Genomic DNA, 22,653 nt, shown 5'->3' with positions numbered 1-22,653 from the left:
GGAAAAAAAGCAAAAAGGAACCAAGTAAAACAGTGAAATTATATGTCAGAGGAAAACATTATGATAAAATCAGCACTTACTTAGTAGTAAATTTGGGAGTGAGCTTCAAACGTTAAAAACACCTATTTTACTTTGGATTAGGAACTGAATGAATCAAGATAAAGCTTAGATTCCATTCTCTATGTACCTGGCTTAGATTTAACAATGATGATTCTTAATAGTAAAGAAATCTGCAAGCAGTCTACCTGAGAAATTAGCTTTTTCCCCCTCATTAAAAAGGGGTTCCTCGTGTCAGAAAAATATCTTCCTTGCTTGTCTACAGGTGTATACATGTGTCTGAAAGAAGAGGCAATGTGGTAAGAGGTGGGTTCAAACCACTAGGCAACTCCCTTCCCTGGGACCGTAATTTAGACTAGATTATCTCTAAGATTGCTTTTACCTCTTAGATCCCGAGTCAGAGATCTGTAATAGATAAATATGCTACACATGTATCATAATGTGTAATATATGTAAATACCATGAAGAGAAAACAAGAGCACAGGTGTCTGGCTTGAGCAGCCTGGGGCATGGTGGTGTCACTTACTGAAATGGAGGAATCTCAGGGAGGTTTTGGAGGGGCGTAGAAATCAAGAGTTCTGTTTTCAATAGGCTAAATTTGTGATAACAGTAAAATGGTTAACTCTGAGCAGGTGCTATTTCTGTACCAGGCAGTGTGGCACATGTATGGGAGAGGCAGTGGGCCTGGCTGGTAGACTGCCCTTACCCTGTCTTCTTGGCTCAGAAATGGGCATACCACCCCACCAGTCTTCCCTGGGATTTTACTGGAAAAACCAAGACAGATATTCTCTTTTTGCTTCGAAGTTGCTAGCTGAGAGGTGCTTCGGGAGGCCACTCTGACTGCTACACAACAAGATATTCTTAAAGACAATACACAAGAAAGACAGAATGATGAGGGAAGGAAGGGACATTTCTAACTAAATAATACTAGTAGCATGTCTAAAGCAAGGTGCATTCCTGAACTTCCCAACTACAAGAGCCAATAAATACTATTTTTGTTTAAGAACAGAGTTTCTATTTCTTGCACCTGAAAGACTTCCACCCAATTCACAGATCTGTAAGAGCAAACACTTGTAAATAAAATTTTACCTTCTGTCAGGAGAAATGCTCAGTGTATCAAGTTCTCTAGCCATTTTCTCCTTTAAAAAAGCCTATCTTCTTATAGCTTACTGATGCCAAGTTTCACTTAAATTATTTCTATCAAGCCTTTATTTAGGCCTGTCTAGAAACAAACCCTTAGGATCAGGCTAAGATTACTTTATTGCTGCATCAGCTTTATTCGCAAAGCCTAAGCCTACTTTGCAAATAAGCAATGGCTGGCTGAGCATTATCTAGTGCTGGGGAACTTGAAGTATGGACATCAAGCTGCTTCAAAATCAAAGCCATGTAAATCTTTGCCTAGTTTTTCCTGTTGATGTGAACTTACTCTATAAAAGCATGCAAACTGTTCAATTATATATTCTGAATTAAAAAGTAAATGATCCACTAGATTGACATGATTGGGGACTGCTGATTTAGAAGGAGTCATCAGTAATCAAAGATACATTTCCTTGAATCTTGACCTGAAATTAAGTGGATTTAGAGCACAAGGAAATGAAGAGAAGAGGTTCAGTTATAATCAGAGCCGATTTTTGATAACACTTTTAACAGAAATGTATGTTTGAGGAAGCACTGGTAAATGGGTGCTGGGTTAGAAAACAGTGTGCTAGGGCTCAAAGTCCAAGTCTTGGCAGTTTGGTGTTTCAAAGGAGCAATTACATAAAGTTTCTAATGGTCTGTATTTCTGAAGGAAATGCTGTTATGTTTTTATTTTACAGATATTAAAAAAAAATACGAAGAAAGTCTAGACATAACACGTTCAAGGTGAAAGAGCAAAGGCTGTCAGGAGAGAAATAATAGGCTTCCTCTGATATTTCACTTTAGAGGGAAAAAAACCAAAATTTAAACTCCATAAAAACACTCCTTTAAATGGACACCATGTTTCTGACTTTATATCAGTTACCAGATCTTGGCCTTTTAAAATTGGCTTATTTGCCCTTAATGAGTAACTTTAACTCTGACTGCTTATGCAAGTCACATACTGGAGAATGACAGAAAAGGCTGGCCCTAAGAGCATTTTCTCTAATCAATAATTTTGCTTGTAGATGTGAAGGTTTTTAGGAAGGAGAACATAGGAGGGAAGGGACTGGAAAAACAAGAAAATACTTCAGATACATTCACAATGTCAAGAATGACATTCTAAAGGTCAGAAAGCAGATGGCAACTTAAGAATACAGTAGTAGTGTTAATAACAAAGAGGATGTGTTAAAGTGACACACTTCATGGTTAGAAACTTGTTATCAAAAGTGGTACTGGGGGCCATCAGAAGACGAGAGAATGTCATTAAATTCATATACTAAAGAACTGATTAAAGTCTCTTTTCTCCCATCTACACAGGGCTCAAGCATTTGTTTACTAATACTAACAATAAATATAAAATACTTTGCAGTTGACAATGTATCTTTCATAAACATTAGCTATTACAAGGATCCTATAAACTAGGTATTATTTTAAACATATTTACAAAGTATATTATTATGAACATTTAATTTGAACATATAGGTAAATTTTATATCATGTGTCATATGTTAAGTACATTAAATATTAAATAAATAACGTATTAAACATTAAATGTATTTAAGTACCCTGTCTAGGACTATTTGGCCAAATGGCAGGGTTGGGACTTGAACTGAGATCCTATTACTCCTAATCTCATGCTTTTTCTATCACACCAGGAGGCATCTTTCCTGGATCACTCATCTTCACGCTACAGTGGGTCCCTTCATTCTCTTGGTATTGCTTAGACTAAGATCAAATTAGTAAGAATATAATGATGACCATTAGTACAGACTGGCTTATAAACTGTGAACCTTTTAAAAGGGATAATAGTTTCCTACATGGAGAAGAGCTGGGCTCTAGACACTTTCTTTCTAGGTCAATGGGCTTTGCCAGTTCAATTCAAATGTGAGTGGGAAGTGGAGAGGAGGAGGAGGTGAAATAGAAGATGGGGAGGATCACAGATTAAGAGCTGGAAGGGATCACAACAATTATCCAGTGCAACTCCTTCAATTTTAGGGATGGAAGCGACTTCTCTGGATCCCACTGAGATAAATGGCAACATGGGGATCCATGCTGACCCCTTCCTGCCCTCTTTTCTAGGCAAGGATAACTGTGGCTCTGGTATTTCATGCTTCCTTGAGGCCAGCTCTTTGTACCCGACTCCTGCCACAAACGACATGAGGCCTATCAAAATCCATCTGAGGAAAATATAGTCGTCCTTAAATACGGAGGATGTGACCATTTCCTTTTTCTCAAATCAGTTCATTTAATATTTACTGACTTCCTACTATGTTTGTGCTGTGGAATGTATGACTATTTAGGGATGTAAGTAATATACAAACCTGCCTTCAAAAGCCTTATGCTTGCTGAGGCAATTTAGTCCCTAAATAATAAAGCTATTATAAAATAATTTAGTTTCTGTATCAGTGGTTCTCAAGCTCTTTGAGGCTCCCAGGCTTCTCTATGAGAATCTGAAATAAACTATAAATCTGTTCCCTGGAAAAATCCACACAATTTTGCACATCTTCAGGAGACCACTGTATCTCCTAAAGCCCATCTACTGACCATGAATTAAGAAGCCCTGTAAGAGATTCATTGAGTTCCACCACATACAACTTACTGAAGAATCCAGTTTGAGAGAATTACTAGTTATCCCTTTTCTTTGATGCAAAATGAATAAACTTTAAAAACAATGCCATTTCATGTTAAGGCAAAGGAACTGCTTTCTCCAGTATTATCTGAATATCTCTCTACAAACATTTATTTTCCCCTATCTAATTTTGTGTGTTTGTTATTCTATGAGGATATATTGTTTGTATTCAGAATTTCTGGAATGGCCTTTTCATGTATATATAAAATAAAAAGATAAACTTCATTAAAACCAGAAGAAACAGAGCTTAGCTTATAAATTATTCCATTTCAAATTTCTTATCTAGACTGGAATGCTGTTTCTAAGGCTTTGAAGCTGAATGGAGTGAAGTCATTAAGATGAGTTGATAATACTGCCACATGGGCACTTTCCTCTTCTCTGGTAAAAAAATAAAAAGTATTTAGATCTTTTGGAATTCAAATTTCTTTCTTAATGAAAAAGTGAAAAGATGAAGTTTAACAGCAAAGAAATCTCTACAGAAAACGGGAACCTGTACCATCAATACTGAAGTTTCAGAAATCATTTCCTAAAGCTTTGAATAAATCAGAAGGAAATACAGCAAGTCCTTTAATAAAGAGTAATTTAATTATGTTAAAATATTTTACAAAACTGGTTATCTTGACACATATTCTGAAGCAAGTAGATTAGGAGGAGTTGGAATGAATTTATTTTGAGTATCTTGGCAAAGTGGACAAAGTGATAAAGGAAACTTGGCAAGAGGACAGAAAATAAAGGGGTTTCCATTTAATTTTTAAAAATCTGTAAGTAAAATACTGTTATAATTCCATTGGATACTTGCTAACCTTAGGTGTGAGAAAGTTAAGTGTAAGGAAATGGGACTCAAAGGCTGGAGAAACCATTTAGATCCCTTACTTGTCACCAGCAGTTAAAATGGATTAGAAACACAAGTTATTAGCAAACAGGCACCAAAGTCTGGAGAAGTGATAAAAAATAATCACTGATAGAACAAAAAAACTCTCTAAGATATCAATTTATTAAATTTTTCCTTAAAAATGGAGACTAGGCCAACCCAAACACAATCTCAACAAGCACTGTGAGGTAGTAACAAGTTGAAAAGGATCTAATGTTAGTGCTGGACAGAATCTTTAAAAAAACAAAACAAAACAAAAAAACCCAATAGAGAACAGTTCACAAGAAAAGCACTCATCACGAGAAGACCAGTATGACTCTTAAAAGAATGTGATTCTATGAAGCAGTTTCAAAAAAAAAAAAAAAAAAGTTGAGTTTTTTGGAGGGGGTAGGGGAACAAAAGAAAGACTAGAAATGATACAAACAAAGAGACTTCACGTTTAGTGTGAAGGATCAGTCAAAAGGAGGATAAATCCACTTTTTCTTCATATGGGACTATTGACATTAAAAGTATTTAAAATTTAAACAATGAAGCCAAGGTTACAAAAAAAAAAAAAAAAAAAGAAAGAAAGAAAGAAAGAAAGAAAGGAAAAGAAAAAAGAAAATTAAGACATCTTTTCTGTGCTGACATAAAACCTGACATCAGCATAGGTGAAAGTGAACGTAATCATTTACGACATACTTCTCTTCAGTAAAGCCGTGTTAATTAAGCAGGACACTTAAAGGATCGATGTGAGCATATACATACCACAGGCTGTTTTGTGATGTCCACCAAGTCCTTAAGATTGTAATACTGATGTTTCTCAAAAGCCGAAAAGAGCATGTCTAAAACATGTTGTTTATCGGCTCGAGCTCGTTTTCCATCTTCTTTCTTTTTCCTTTCATATTCAATCTATGTGCAAACAGCAAAAAAAAGAAGGAATCAATTTAACATGATCACTCTGAAACACAGGCAGTCTCTTTTCTGTCCTCCACATGACTATCAGATTTTAAGTTGCAAGACAATAGGTCAAAGAACAGTTGTTCAGAACCTGGGGTCCTCACCGCTCCCAGGGCTCCTCAGACCTTTAAGGCTCCAAGTAGGTATTAATGCCAATCTGTAAACCATTTTCATTTCTTCCTAAAGCTGTATGTAATGTGTCCATTTCCCCCTAAAAAACATTTCCTTTCTGAAATTGCATCAATTCAGCCTGGCTACTGGTTAGTTCGTGTTGATCAGAAAGCCTAACTTGCAGTTCTCTGTTTTTTGGGTCTTTTTTTAAAATTAAAGTTCAGTCAGTTACAATGTGTCAGTTTCTGGTATACAGCACAATGTACTAGTCATGCATATATGTACATGTATTCATTTTCATATTCTTTTTCACTAAAGGTTATTACAATAGATTGAATATATAGTTCCCTGTGCTATACAGAAGAAACTTTTTATTACCTATTTTTATAGATAGTGGCTAAAATTCGCAAATTTCAAACTTCTAAATACCCAAAATACAGTCTGGTAGGTAACATCTTTTAAAACTAGAGTTTTCCAGGGCAGGAAGAGGCCTAAGGGCAGGCAGATATGAAAAGTTTGGGAAGCATTCGTAAAAAGTTAAGAACATTGGCAGTGACAGGAGGCCTTTTCTCTTCAGGTGACCTCCTTGAACTTGTTTCTTCCATAAAATGAAGAAAGCAGTGGCACGAAGAGAATGTACAAACTCTCCTAGTGTTAGCATCCAGAGACGTGTACATTTGCCAAGTTACCTTCTTTCCTGAAAACATGCAACTTATATGCATTCATGTCACTTGATTAAGCTTTCAATTTTTTTTTTACAAACACTTTATTTTGACAAAACTAAGGTCCCTGAAGTAACTTTTCTTTTTCAAGCCAAACAGTGTAGAAATGGTAATCTTAATATTGTATTTACAACTCTGTATTACAAGTAAAATTAATTCTACAAATAAAGTACAAACGATAAGAACTAGCCTGTTGGGGAGAAGACTATTGTTCTGAGATAATTATTTCTTCTCATTTTAGCTCTTTTCCCTTTGGGCATTTTGTTTTGCACTGGCATTATAAGGAAATGACACTCAAAGCAGTCAGATACCTCACTTGTTAGCAGCCACCACAAAATATTAGAGGGATAGCTATTAGACTGGAAATAGCTTTTACATTATACACATTTTAATTACTGCTCTTATATTTGCCACCAATGACCACAGACTGCTGCATAACCAGCTGCATAGAAATAAATGTCAATTCAGAAAGAACTTTAAATTTAGTCTCCATTTACAAACTTTTACAATCCAAAAAAATCTGTCATATACAATTTTACTTTCAAAACAGAAAACAAATTATTCTAGACTAAAATGCAATTAAATGTTGAAAATCCATTGTGGATGTGGTATAGACACGGTATTCAACTGTCATTACTGAAACACTAATCACCGACTAAAATTATAAATGCCACCCACTGCCAATTAAAATATTATAATACAGATGTCTGTAAATTTCTAGATTGTTGTTTGCAGAAATACTTTGATTGCTCTGTCAAAGCAGTCTTTGTGGAGGCTTTTATTTTAATGTTAGAAGTGAGCACGACAGCCTTGAATATCATGGTTTGCATTTTAAATCCTTATGAAAGATTCCCCTACCCCCAATGCCTCTATATCTGCCTCATGTGTCCTTATCTTTTGGGAGGAGATTAATTCTTTAGAGTTGATCAGTCCTTAGTGTATAAATTCAAATGGACAAAGCATGTTGTATTCTTATACTATATAATACAGTAGGCAAATATTGCCCAAAAGCCTTTAGATACAGTCCTGCAGGCAACCATTTTAATCAGCAAAATGCCAGATTTATACATACACCTAAAAAAAATAATACCACACCAAACACCGCCCAAAAAACAAACAAAAAACCCCACAACAATAACAACAACAAAAAACCCCCAACAACTTTAAGAAGAATAACACAGTTGCCACACAGAAGGAAAGAGTATATACATAGAGAAAATTTTCTTTTTAGTTTCTGGGAGTTTACCTCAAGCTTTTATGTAGCACTTCTATTCCTGCCAAGAATTATTTTCTAGTTCAGTTCTTCTAGTTCTCTATCACTTTCAGACCAAGAGCTCTTGCCAGGAAGAAAGGGAAAGAGAAAATTTTTTCCAAGCTGGTGGAGCAGAGGATGATAACAAAGACAAGAAGATACTAATTCTTTTTAATAATTTTAGGTTTAGTGGAAAGAGACTTCCTGGTCTCCTCCCAGGGATCATTTTTGCTCCCAATTCCAATAGAGATGGCAGGCAGAGCTATAAAAAATTCCTGTCTCCTTGGATCAGTGACTGAATGTTAGAATTACTTAGGGAACTTAAAAAACCTTTACTTGGCTTCTACATTAGATCAATACAATTAATCTCTGGAGCTATTTTTCTTCCCAGGTGATTCTAGTGTACAGCCAGTGTTGAGAACCACTATCTAGAAAACAGAGGACACAATTCCTTATAAGAAAAGGGACTCCTTATGAGAAAGGCCATTTGACTGGGGACCATGTATAAGAATGCTGTGACATTTATTCAGGCTCGATGATGCTGTCCACAAAGCCAACCAGAACATACATACAGAAGCACCCTTACTTGCAATCTGAGATAGAGGGAGTTGAAAGGAATCTTATATGTCAGCTGACTCTATATTTTGATTATATAGCTCTACCAGCAAAAAATTTAAAGCATGAACTCTATGAGTATCTATTGTACATTATAAAAATGTAAGAGTGCATTAATATGCATGGAGATTTTTATAAAGCATACACAAAAAAATTTAAGGAGATGAAATAAAAATAAAACATTATTTTAAGAGTAAGTTTTAATTTAATTTTGTCTTCATGTTCTGAATGCTTCGGTTTTAACTGAATTGCAAACTGTGATAGCTTTGAATCAGCAAAAGCTAATACAACATAAGGTACAACACAAAGGTCAAGGGTTATTGTGTCAACTGATTTTCAACAAGCCTTCAGCTCCTGGCCTTGGCTGTGGTGGTGGCAGCAGGGGGCCTGTAGGCCACGCTTCCCAGATGCACCTGCCAGCCTGTTTCCAGCTGGGGCTCTGCCAATGGGAGAAGGGAAGCAGGAGGAAGGGAGAGTTTTTCTGTTGTGCTGTGGAAGCCCCCAGGCAGCACCAGCTTCCTCATCTCTGGTAACCAACCCTCTTCTTGCTTTTGCAACCCCAGCCCTTCCATTTTGTATTTGTCCACGATCTGTAACCAATTCCCTACTTTAAGTCCCTTTCTGCTTGAAATATCTGGCATTGTTTCTGATTCCATGATAGATTCTAAGTATCATCATGAAAGACAGGGTATCACAAGCCATATTTAAAATGATAGTGATAATTTCCTTTCTGGAAGGGTCAAATTCTCGCCAGGTCTGAGCACATCATCACTGTTTCTACCTCACAAAGGGACTGATAAACAGATGATTTTAGAAGTTTCAGTGTTCCCCCTTCCTTGTTCACTTGTTTGCTTTATTGTAGTATTATCTCGAATCTACAGTTTCTTTGCAGGAATCTTTTAAGGCCATTTATTCATTTTTTGAGATTGAGTTAACAACAGATACTATAATCTGTAAATCCTTGAATCTAGCACCAAACCTAAAAAAGCTGAAAACAAATGAAAGCGTGCGGTGCTGAAAGCACCGCTGCCAACCTCTCTGTGTTGTACAGTTCCTACTCTTCTAATGAAAAACGACTGACCAGCACAGGGACTGCATAAGGGTGCCAGGTTCAATCCCCATAGTAAATATTTCTAAAGCTCAATATTTTTGTTAGGCAAAACCCAAGAAAAATATGAGTTCCAATATCATTTCCCCCCTCAATGGGCCCTACTGTGACAACCATTACTTTCCATAATTTGTTTTTACTACCCCAAGGGATGGGGAAGGGGAATTTGATGCTCAAATGTTTGCAAAATGCAGGATTAAATAAATTCCAAGAGGTTCCCAACTTAAGTATATTAAATGCAGTGTCAATTCTGAAGGGGATATAATCAGAATTTACATGTTCTTTTAACACACAATTCTTCTTAAATAACTTTTTTTCAAGGAGATTCTCACAAAATTCATGTTTCAAAAAACCTTCTCTGGAAGATGTTAACCTACAACGAACTGGTTCATGTTTCACAAACTTAATGATGATCTAAGGCAGAGGAAAGGCCACGAAGGGAGAAACCTGACAGGTCACAGCCTAGACCGGGGAGAGTTTTCATGGCCAAGCTTTCAAGGAAGGAGTATTCTAAGAGATGATGCTAATCATATGTTTCTTTTTGTCCCCAAAAATGCTTTCTGAATGGCAAGAATGGTAGGTATTATATCCCAGTTTGTGAACCAAAGAGGTAAATTTGAATTTAATGTTTAGAAAAGCTCCATGTACAATGTGGGAGTTCAAATATTTGGAGATGATCATATATACTATATGCCAATTTATCTAGGTGCCATAGGTGAGTGAAAAGGTTTCTGGGGGTAAACACAGTTTTTTTTTTTTTAAAGTGGTTTCTTTTTGATCAAATGTATGGATATTGTTTTACAAATACAGACACTATTTTCCAACTCCCCTTTTATGTTTCGTACAAAATATTTTTCCTTATTTTTATCCTGAAAATTGCATACAAAGAATTTCAATTGTTAAAAAATGAAATACAGGGCTTCATGCTTATATAGCTCCACCTGGCGAAACTTTGAAAATATTTCAACATTATATTGAGTTTAAAATTTTTTATTGAGCATCTTGATTACAAAACCTCTAAATCATTCTTGTTGAATGAACTATGTTGATGTTTCTCAATCTTTTAAAAATAAATGTCCCTGTCTGACAACAATAACAAAAGTTTTATACTCTTCCTACAGTTGGTATTATAATACTAAATATACTTTTAAAAGCTATGCAGGTGACTCCACCCATTTTGATATACTCCCATGGGGGGAAAAATCATTAAACCTTCAAGTAATGTGATGTGGTAGATTACAGTCAACCTTTGTTAATCAAAGATTACTGTATGACTCATCACTGTAATTACATTAATATTAATGACTCATTCACGCTATGACAAACTTAACAAAGGTTGAAACCATGAACTGAAATGTCACTTAATGTTAAAAAGAGTCTTGAAAGTGGATATGATAGCTTTATGTCCTAACAAGGAGTTCAGAATACAATATATTTGTATTTATTTTAGTAGTAAAAAGAGAACAAAGAAAGCTATTCTAAAAATACGACATTTAGAATCTATCTTCTATACCTGCCAGGTCGATGTAGTGTCAATGTCACTCTGAATATGAATTAGATAGAGGTCAGAGCTTTGATACCGGCAAAAGTGCTAGCTTTGACTGACCAAAGAGAGATTTTTCTTTTGACTCAGAAATGATGGTTTGTGGCAGTTTAACAAGAGTGACCCTTGTAGTGGAATTTAGGAAAAAACAATTATAATATACAAATATAGACCCACTAGGTCAAAGGAAACAGCGATAGATTATATCCCAATGGGGGGTCTGAAAAGGCATGACCAGAGACATAGAAAGAAGTGACAGCTTATTGAAGACAAACATTTTATCTATTTGGTTCACCAAGAGTAGGTATCTCAGGCACAAAGAAGGCATTAAAAAATATTTTTTGTTGAGAGAAGACACATCTTAGATAACTGTGGTAGGACACTGTTGTGGCTAAGCACTAACATTCTTCCCTAGCTTTGTCCCCTTCCCATTCCAACAGGAAAGCTTTACTGCCCACTGTAACAGTTCAGACAATACATGCTCATGGTGACAATTCCAGCAATTGAAAACGATTTCATAAAGAAAAAAATTAGGTTCTTGCACATACCATCAAAAAAAAAAAACAACTATTTAAGTACTGAACTAAACTAATTTTTGGATATTTTGTTTCTGATCTTTTCCTATCTTAAACAATAGAGAGAAACACTACTGTGTATCATCTTGGGCATTTGTCTTACTATGATAAACTCTTAGATATAAGACTGCTAGACCAAAGGATATAGCTGTTTATAGGGCTTTTGACACAAGTTACCAAACTTCTTTCCAAAAAGGTTATATCTTTTTATAGCCTATAGAAAGTGTGATCTGTCTTACCCTCACTGCAATAAAAACGTACACAAGAGTAGAAACTGTATACAGAAGCCTGGCCCATAAGTGGAGAAAAAAGCATACTCAGGGGCTACAGGAGAAGCATATTGATGATAAGAAAGGCCAAGACATTTAAGATGTATCCCATTTTACTTCTTTATCTCCATCTGGCTCCAGAAAGTTCTATGCATGCTCATCTAAGAGAAGAAAAGACTAGAACAGAAGAGGACAAAGAAGTAGACTTCCATCTACTTGTCTCAATCAATGGACAACACAAAAATGTCTCTCTTGGATTATCTGATACTTAAATTTGCCCCACTTAGATCTTGCCTGTCCTCTTCTTTAGTTTACTTTTGCCTAACCAGAGGCTATAAAATGGAAGCCTGGGCAGATAAGCTGAATTTTGACTTGTTTGACTTAATCCACACAGTGTAGGAATTTTAAAATTTGAATGTCTTTAGAAGGGGCACGTGGACTCCAGTTCATCAAAGTCCCTACCTTTTATCTTCTTAAATTTCAATATTCTGCTCAGGAAGATGCCTGCTTGGCCCTGCAGGTATTTGCATTTGCTACCTCTCACATAAAATAACCACAAGAAACTCAAATATCATAAAGCAGTTTGTTTGGCAGATACTATTCTGTGTCATGGATCATTGAGAGTAAGGCTCCTACTCACAGAAGTAAAAAACAAATTTATGGTTACTGAAGGGGAAGCGGGTGGAGGAGGGATAAATCAGGAGTATGGGATTAACAGATGCACATTACCACACATAAAATAGAAAAACAATAAGGATTTACTCTATAGCACAGGAAACTACATCTGATACCTTAAAATGACCTAATATGGAAAAGAACTGAAAAAAAAATCCAAATCATTTTGCTGTACATCTGAAACACAATACTGTAAATCAACTATACTTCAATTAAAAAAAAAAAAAAGTAAGGCTCCTAAATCAGACTGCGTGGTTCAACAACTATACTGGTTAATTACTGGCTATGTGACCTCAAGTAAGCTAACCTCTCTGTGCCTCAGTGACTGTATCTGTAAAATAAGGGTAACAGTAGTAGTTACAGTAGTTACAACAGTGCCTGGCACAAAGTACACATAATATGTATATAATACATGCATGCACTGTAAATCTGTGTATATATACATATCTATATATACATACATACACACACAGAATATACTCTTACAGTATATATAAGATATAATTCAATAAAAAAGATTTAAATATATATATAAACAGGTAGTTCTCACTTGGCATGGTAGTGTGAGGCTGTAAAAATGCCTGTGAAAGCTGAAACTATGCAAAGCAACCTTAATAACTGATAGGAAAATTCCCATTGTTTCATGACCTTTACATTTTTTTGTTAAAACAATAAAAACCCTCAGTTACACAAGAATAGAAAAAATAATAAAGCTAATATTTACTAATTTAAAACACTAGAAATATTGAAAAATGGTTTTATTTCTTTGAAAAGCTTATCAAGAATTATTTGATGGTTGCTGCCTTCTCACTGTATTACTTAGGACTCAGAGTGAACACCATCTATATACTTGGCAAACTGTTATATTCCTTACTAAGTCTGGATAATTCAAGCACCTCAAGCAAGATGTGTGACTACTGAGGTCCTTTCAAAACCTAAGAGCCTATGATGTTAAAGACAGGACAGAATGAAGAAAGACATGAAGACTTACATTGTATTGATGATTAGCAACAGGTTTGTAATTGGTTGTTACAACTTTGTCCAGTTGTTGTGATAGCCTTACAGGCTTGGAAGATTCTTCTATTTGTAATCTGAAAAACAGAGGCATTATTAACAAACTTACTTGTGTATTAGAGTGATACCTGAAGAGCTGTTCCTCTAATTCGTCTTACTCAGGAACTAATACTTAATATACAAAAAAGTAACCTCAGAAGATATACCAGCCTTAATACTTCAAAAACACACTCTCTGTATATGACTATAATGTAGAAACCAGACCATAAGTTAAACATACAAACTATCTCATTATAGTTCTACAACTTCCTTCTAATCCTATACTGTACAGTCAAACCTTAACTTTTAAAACAAAGTTACTAATTAGCTTTACATTTCCGGAAAAGATCTGCATGTAAAATGAAACATCTTAAATTATATGGTCTAAAACTAACCAATTAATTCAGGTATTAATTCAAAACCTCTGTTCATCTGATAAGAGATAAAAGTAGATAAAAAGACACATCAATGGACTTAGAGATGATTGTACTAAATGAAGTAAGTCAGACAGAGAAAGAGAATATATATCACTTATCCGTGGAATCTAAAAAATACAATACAAATGAACTTATTTACAAAACAGAAAGAGATTCGCAGACATATAAAACAATCTTATGGTTCCCAAAGGGGAAGGGGGAAGGGATAAATTGGGCAATGGGATTAACAGAGGCACACCATCATATATAAAACAGGTTAACAACAAGGATTTCCTATATAGCACAGGGAACTATATTCACTATCTTGTAATAAACTATACTGAAAAAGAATAAAAAAAGAATACATACACACACACACATATATATAACTAAATCAGTTTGCTGTACACCTGAAAGTAACACAATATTGTACAATACTGTAAATCAACTATACTTCAATTAAAAAAAAAAGATGACATATCAGCATGTAGGATCTAGTGGTCAGTAGCTGCTTTACTGGGCAGGGCAGATTAACAACATTTCCACCATTACAGAAATTTCTTTTGGACAGCACTGGTCTGGAACTATTGTAGGACTCCACCCATCTAAATTAAAATATAACTAAAACTATCACTTTTGGAAAAAGAGCCATAAAATAAATATATGATACTATGTATATAGTGTATCATAAAACATAATATTTAACTAGTACCTATATATTCAAAGAGCAATCTTAGGAGATTTTGTTTAGGACTAAATATTACCATATTTAGTGACTCACATTCAACCATTTACTTCTTATTTTAAAAATTAGATTAATTCTTTTGGTATATGAGCAGAATAAATCTAAAAAATATTTTAATGGGGAAAAAGGTGTAGCTTTCCAAAGTGAGTACTTTTAAATGACAAAAGGTATCATTGTACCTTTAGACTTCTCATCAGCAAGATATCAGAATACAAGAATATATTTAAAGCACTACAGGAAAAAAATTGCCAACCATGTCTAGCTAAATTATAACTAAAGAGTAAGAGTGAAATAAAAGTATTTTTGTACAAAAACAAAGTTTTCACAGATCCTCACTGAGAGAACTACTCAAGGATTTATTACAGCAAGAAGTAAAATGAACCCAAAAGGAACTAGTGGGATGCAATGGTCACAGCAAAGAAATTGAGAACCATGTTAGAAAATTGCCTAATTGATACATACAGGTTTTTTTAAAAAAAAGAAATTGGAACTAACATGAAAGATGGGAAGAAAGAGATCAGAATGAATGCATTTAAAATTCATTTAAAAAATTTTCTGCAATAAGCACTTTCATAATCAGAAAGGAATTATTCTTAAAGGAAAATGCAATATTGTTTCCTGAAAGGTTGGTTTGAAAGCCTTAAACATGTTGGTCATTTACAAGTAATACATGTTGAACATCACATATTACTTTAAATTCTTTGGTTCAACAGAATAGGAACTAAAAATAATTTTCATTTAAAATTTCTTCAAAGGCAACAACTTGCAATATAAAAAGTATCTATTTTCATAACATTATTACTTAATTCCTTGGATGAAGTTATTTCTCTGTTTATTTCTGCCTAATTTCAGGTATATAATACCAAATTCCTCAGAAGACATCTACCAACTGCTTTTTTAATTTGAAAGCTATAAACACTATGTTTTGTTTTTACTATGATCCCCAAATTCAATATAGTCATTTCTGTATTGAAACATATTTATTTTAATTCTTCTATTTATAAATCCATATGTATCCTTTTAATACATAAAATCATTATTTTATGAGGTGTAAAAAAAGTACTCTAGAAATATCTTTAGAAACCTATTGCATATGTAACCAACAATCATAAGTACTTTGTTGGATTGTTTTTCATGTGCCAAATATACTTTCTATGAACCACAAAGAAAGCACTAGCTAGAGGTCTAGATAGAGGAGATTTCACCTAAAGATGGACTTGGACTAAGACTCCTTCAATGGCCTCTTAGCTGTTCTCGGGTGACCCACAAGTTCCTTCTCATGATTGCATGTCCCTTGGGTCTAGGCCCTGCTTATCTCTCAGCTTATTCCACTGTCCTTCCACGGCGGCACTGAGCTGCAGCTAGGCTATGACCAGGCTTTAGAAGGAGTCTCCTACTGGCAATCATCTAGCAAGTGTTTACTGGGTGCCTATGTTTGACTCAGTGAAGAAAAAGACTTGCTTTAACCAAATGCTCATCTATAATTATCTTCAGGACTGAAGAGGGACAGGGGGTTGGTATGACAACTGACTGCATGCTGCTATGAAGTAAAGATTAACTCCAAGGTGTTAATCTTGACGGTTAACTGCAACAGGACAGTTCATGCTTGTAAGAGGTGAGGCAAAAAAGACTGGATGGAAATGACTCCTCCAGGCTGAGAGGGTGTCTCAATAAAACTTTAGAGAGAAAAAAGTGATTGAAGACAGATAGAGGAATGTTTACAAAGAGTTAGAACTAAGCATGTTTAACTCCTTGAGAAAAAACAAAACTAAACCATAATTAAGTGGCAGCCTGTTTCTGAACAGCTGTCTGTGTTCTAACCTTAGTCCCATCCCCTTAATACAATCAGTTCTTAGGGGTTTGGCCTCTAAACGGTAATGTATCTGTTATGCTGCCAATAAATTACCTTTCCTGTTTTAATCATCTCGCTCCATAATTTGATCTTATGAGACTTTCAGGGAGGGAGGTATGTGCTAGCTTCTTCCTTCCATGTTACATGATTGTTCCCGTTATTTCACAATTTGAAAATTCCTCGGAGTTTCAGTTTGTTTAGGTAAGTGCGTTTTTATAAACGGTAGCTTATTTTTGTCACATTCTTATACTAGAGTTTATTTTCAGCCACTGCATCTTGATTCAGGTTCATGTGGAATACTTTCCTTTCAAGTCTAACACAACTTCATCATCCATAGAGTGTCGTGCCATTTTTACCGTCAAAGTATTTAATCTTTTAAATATATAAAGGAAAACACTGAATTAACTTCTTAAAAATAAAGTGCTCACATAAAAATTTAACCTTCTTATTGTACATTTAAAAAGTCAACTCCAAGGGTTTGGTTTTAATTAAAAGAGGATATGTTATGATTCAAAACTCAAAAGGTTAATCTATGGACTGAAAATATAACATATTTTAAAAGAGCTTAATGTTAAAATACTTTAACCTGAATAGTTTAAAATAATTTAGCAGAGTTCTTTACTTAACACTAAATAATTCATTTAACATCTCATGAAGTGTCAGAACAATTTGCAACTCCATTTCACCAGTGAACAATGCACCAAATTAAACATCACTGACCTCAACATGCCTTCAAAGTCAAAATAAGGTTTAGCTGGCCTTGTACAAAGTAATATAATTTGGAAATATTTGGTTTGTAAAGGTGAACAGCAAACCACATACAGATACTTTAGGCTGAACTAGGAGGAAGCTACAAGTTTTACTGTTTCAACCACTTAAAAAAATGGATCTTAATTTTTGCAGACAATTTTAGAAGATGGTGTTTTTTTCAAGACATAATAATAGAAAAATATTATTCTGTGATCATCTAGATGCAGCCAGGCCCTGTTTTACAAACCATTGAAAAAAAAAAACGGTGCTAATTACTACCACTATTTCAGGACAACTTAGAATATATGTCCACATTCTTGGAAGACAAGGACTCACTGAATTACCAGTCTTTCTAGAACTATTATTTAAAGAGTCAGCTTTATCTCCTGTTTCTTACCATCAAAGAAAAAGCTCAAGGGCTACATGACCAAGGAGCTGAAACCCTAATAAAAAGACTATAACAAATAATAGACATTTAAAGAGCACTTACCATGTGCTAGAAACAGTGTTAAAAGCTTTACCTACATCATCTCAATCTCATTTTTTCCTTTAGGAAAGCAAAAACAGAACTGGAACTTAAAAATTTTTTTTTCTTACTCCAAGTTTCAAGCAATTAACCTACGCAGTCCCTAAAACAATAAAGTCCCCTTATACAGTCTCCAAAAAGGCCATATGAACAGAATAACACCTCAATAAAAGCTCATTGAGTTTAGTTCAAAGTAAGTGATTCTCTTATAATAACTATAAATAGAACATAACCTTTAAAAATTGAGTCACTTTGTTACACACATGAAACTTGCATAACATTGTACATCAACTATACCTCAAAAAAAATATTTCTTCTCAATATTCATCAAGCTGCCTTCAACTAGTCCAATTCTATAACACACACATGGAAAGAACATATTCTCCTTTACAACACTGAAAAAAAAATCCTACTAAGTCAATATCATTAGCCACTAGGCTATAATCATGGTCCATAATCACTCTTACTAAAATTAAAGACCTTCATTATACTTTATTAAGATTTACGTATTATAGTGGGAATTCAATTCTCAAAGCATTTAGTATAGTCTGAAAATATAAAATTCATTAAAAAAAAAACCACATAGCATAAACATCCCCCAAATATTCTAAAGGATGAACACTAGTAAGATTTAACAAAATGGAAAAAAGCCAAATTCTATTGCTCTAAGCTGCTGGCAGATTGCTGACAAGAGGTCTACAAATTCTAGTCAACAGACCCCTCATTTACCTCACTAAGTACAGTGCTTCTTATGCAAAAGTAACTCAATAAATATTGGTTAAGCAAATGAACAAATGACACCTTTACTGGACAATTAGATCACAAAGGAAAAGGCCAAATCCCATATTAACAAACCACAATAATGCCTGATTTTATACATGAAGACTATTTTCATGCCTAAGCAGAAAACCCTAAGTAATACTGCTTTGCTAATCTGGTTATCAACTATAAAATTAAGCAACTATAAAAACACTGAACAACAAATGTTTTCACCAGGAACTGCCAAAGTAGGAGTCATTTTATAACGTAAATATCATTATTTTAGCATTCATCTGTCCTTTGTGTTCTAGCGACATTTGATTGCAATTTATGCTATTCTTAAAATGACAGGTCTTACAAAAGAAGGTGTATTTTGTTAAGATGTTGACTTCATTTTTGAAAGGGAAAGAGTAAAGCAGTGAAGGAGGTAAACCGTGCCTCCCAAGGGGGAGGAGGAGGCTGACATTAGCAGGGTAAGAGAAAGAGAGAGAGAGAGAGAAGTCTCCCAGCAAGAAGAAGCAAGAGCCAGAAGTGCTTGGCCCAAAGTCAGATTAAAAAGGAAGAAGGCCAGCTGAGCAGGTGGACAGAGGCTGGGAGAAAGGCCACGTGAGCTAATAACCAGGTGTCTGCTGAGCTGATCACAACTAACACAAAAAAGTTCTGATGATGCCTAGTTTTAAGACAGTACATTTACAGGAAGTTTCAATAGGACAAAAAGAGCTTCTCAGAGGAATAGTCACAGTGGTACATGTTAGTCTATTAGAATGTGAATTTGAAAAAACGTTAGCTCTTGCAACTGACAAGTAATCAAATTATATCCTTATCTGGCAGGACTACTAGGTTTATAGACAGTAACTATTAAAATTAAGTAATTTAAGGGGCTTTTACAAATATTTGTTAATTACTTGTAGTTTTGTGAAAGCAGGGATCTTGCTCATATCCCTAAGCCTGAGAATGGGCATGCAATATAAACGTGTTGAATAAATAAGTGAGGAACAAAAAAGGATGAAAAGAAGCAAAGTTTTAGGCTGCATTTAATCAGAGCTGACATTCTGGTTGTCAAATCGCAAGATTTACAGTAATGTCGGCTAACATTTAGATTTGGCATTTAAGAGAAGAGACTGTAATATGTATTAAGGTTTAATTTTCACTCTGTAGGAAATATCCAATAAAGGAAAAACCTCCATTATTTACTTACAATGTTCAATATAGCAGGCATTAGCAATATGCAACTATTTAAATCAATTTAAATTAAAAACTCAGTTCCTTAGGCACAGCAGCCACATTTTAAGTGCTCAGTAGCCACCTGCGGCTACCATATTGGGCAATTCAGATACAGAACACTTTCATCACTGCAGAAAAGCTGTACTGGACAGCACAGGAGAATCACAAACGCAAGTGTCTAAAAAGGTCCATCAAGTAAACTAGAATGTAATAGGGAGATATGGGGGCCGTGGGGAACTGGAAATAGAGAACAGGCTCGATCCCAAGTGGGCAACAAGGAAGGCCTTGGCACTAGCTGACTGTTAATCTGTAGGAAAAATGCAGAGTCAGATTTTTATGTGAAATCATTTATTAAACACTGCCAACAAATACGGTTTTTCCAAAAGGACAACCCTCCTCCACCTCGAAACAAAAAAATCCCTCTAAACCAAAAAACATGAACATTAGCTAGACCAGGCCACTATATCCCAGAGGTTTTTGTGTTTTGTTTTAAGCAAAACAGCAGCAAAGATTTAAGAGTTGTAAGTAGAAATGGGAAAGCCATGGCACAAGTGCGTCATAACCACTGGCGTCAAGACTAGACAGTTCTGTTGAAGGACCAGCAATTCCCTCCAGATCCAGTCCCACGCTGCCCTCCTGAGATCCATGACTGGCTGCTGGACTCTCCCAGATTGCTCTTAAGGGAGTGCATTTCAGCTGGTGCATCAGACTAAGAGTCAAAAAATATCTCCTACATAATACAGAAATTTGATTGTTTTGGGCTTTTATTAAACTAGCAATTTCATATGATCCTAACAGCTCCCTCTCTTTTATTTTATTTTAATTTTTTTTAATGGAGGTACTGGGGATTGAACCCAGGATGCATGCATTCTACCACTGAGCTATATACCCACCCTCTCCTAACAGCTCTTAGTGGAAGACTTAACACAGTAGAATTCTACGAGAATAATATAATTCAAACACAAATTAAGTCCCAGTGTAAGGGTGACTTGCCTATGACCACATAGCTTGTCAAAGGCAGAGGGGGATGGAAAAATCAAGATTCCTTGTCCAGTGCTCTTCACTTATATCAAAATTGCATCTTAAATATAATGAAGCAATCCAGATGTCTTTTCAAGTCAGTAAACATATACTATCCCAATTTAAAATATTTACAGCTATTTAAGAAAATATGTCCATTCTATTAGCTAGCAAGTTGTCCAGAAGGGGCCCACACCTGGTGAGAGAATGATGACTCACACTGGGCTTTCTTTTCTGCTAGACTTTTGTTAGAAACAATAGCCATCAACACTGGTTTTTGGTATGTGCTGAGTAAGGTAAAATAAACGACTGTAATGAAGACACTTTACACGTGTCTTGATTTTTTTTTTTTAATTACTGCCTAATTTTTGTTTTTCACTGAAACACTGTAAGACTGTCAATCCCTTGTCAAATTTTCACTTCTCCAGGAAGAACATATATCATCAACATTCCAGAGAGTATCTATTTACCTGTTAGCTAGACAACACAGAATCTCCATTCGACAGTCCAAAAGATAAGTATCTTACCTGATGGCCAGAACATTTCTACTACATTACACAATTTCCTTTTCTCTTATATTCTTTCCTTATGTAGTCTATTTATTATCTTGAACTTGAAGGCATGCTCATTTAGCCTAAGCAGCCGCATCACTTCCCAGTCCCCAGCGCTCTGGCTGCATTCAAGTTCTACAGATGCCCCAACTGAAGGAAGGGGGTCAGGAAGACAGCACCTGCAACTCGTTCTTATATGAGTCTGGGAAGGAAAAGGATATCTAAAGTTTGCACTGCCTGAAGTTTTTGTTCAAATAACTATAAATTTTGGTCACTTACAACTTATCCATTGCAATGTGTTTTTTCTTTAGTATAAGGCAGGCATGATTTCTTATACCACCTTATGAGAGCAAACAGTTTTTCACCTTGTAAAGTTTGGATTCCAATATAGGTGTGTATATGATGGGGAAACGGAAGAAGAGGAACAGGCAAGGAGGAAGGGGTGGGGGGCAGAAGGAAGCAACAGTATTTGATATAAGAAACCAACCTTTTACTGCTTATGCTTTTCCTGTTAAATACTCTAGTCAATATTTTAGTGCAGGCATAAAGTAGAAACACATGAGGAAAAAAGTTTAATTCATCAAGGACAATTTATTACTGCTCAATTCATGACCAAGTAGCTACTCTTTTCTATGCTAGAAATGAAACTACCTTAACCTCCAATGGATGATGAATGACAAAAATACTTAAGTTTTATTTTTAAGAACTTTTCTTTTTATTTCCCTTCTCCATACTCCAAGAGAAGCAAAAAGCCTAAACAATTTGGTATGATTCCAAGAGGTGAGGGTGAAAGCTTACCTATCGAAAGGACTAGAAACAATATTTAGTACAGCCGGCCTTCTGTACCTGAGGATACAAAACCCATGGATAACAAGGTCCAACTGTACTACACCATTTTACGTAAGGGACTTGCACATCTGTGAATTTGGTGTCCACATTGGGTCCCGAAGCCAATGTCAGGTGGATACCCAGGGATAACTGCATTCAAAAAACCAACAAAAGACTTATCTTTTGTATTCAGATTCATGCTGATAATTTTGCATTAAAAAAAAAATCAGTAACTAAAGCAACCCTATGGTATTTAGAATGACTCTGAATAATGCTTATTAGTTTAGAAAGAATGTACCATACCATGGTATGGCAGGGTCTGAAACCAGACTCTGGTTTTAAGGTCCAGTTCTATTACTATGTGTTACTTTGGTCAAGTTAGTCAATCTCCTCAACACCTTGGTGTTCTCATGGGGGAGGAAAAAAGGATTATAAAAGCAGAAA

At 35.2% G+C, this 22,653-nt stretch overlaps 1 protein-coding gene across 1 annotated transcript in view; it reads right to left on the bottom strand.

The window, feature by feature from the left end:
• Window positions 1-22,653, bottom strand: part of GTF2F2 (general transcription factor IIF subunit 2) — a 121,296-nt gene that overhangs the window by 7,932 nt on the left and 90,711 nt on the right. Inside the window, exons 6-7 of the mRNA XM_010980855.3 lie at window positions 13,477-13,576; window positions 5,424-5,567 (exon numbers count right to left, since the gene is read on the bottom strand). Coding sequence (XP_010979157.1) covers window positions 5,424-5,567; window positions 13,477-13,576 — 244 coding nt within the window. The remainder of the gene's footprint in view (window positions 1-5,423; window positions 5,568-13,476; window positions 13,577-22,653) is intronic.

This window comes from Camelus dromedarius, chromosome 13 (assembly GCF_036321535.1).
Source record: "Camelus dromedarius isolate mCamDro1 chromosome 13, mCamDro1.pat, whole genome shotgun sequence".
NCBI classification, from domain to species: domain Eukaryota; kingdom Metazoa; phylum Chordata; class Mammalia; order Artiodactyla; family Camelidae; genus Camelus; species Camelus dromedarius.
This window is presented reverse-complemented; position numbering and strand designations above follow the sequence as displayed.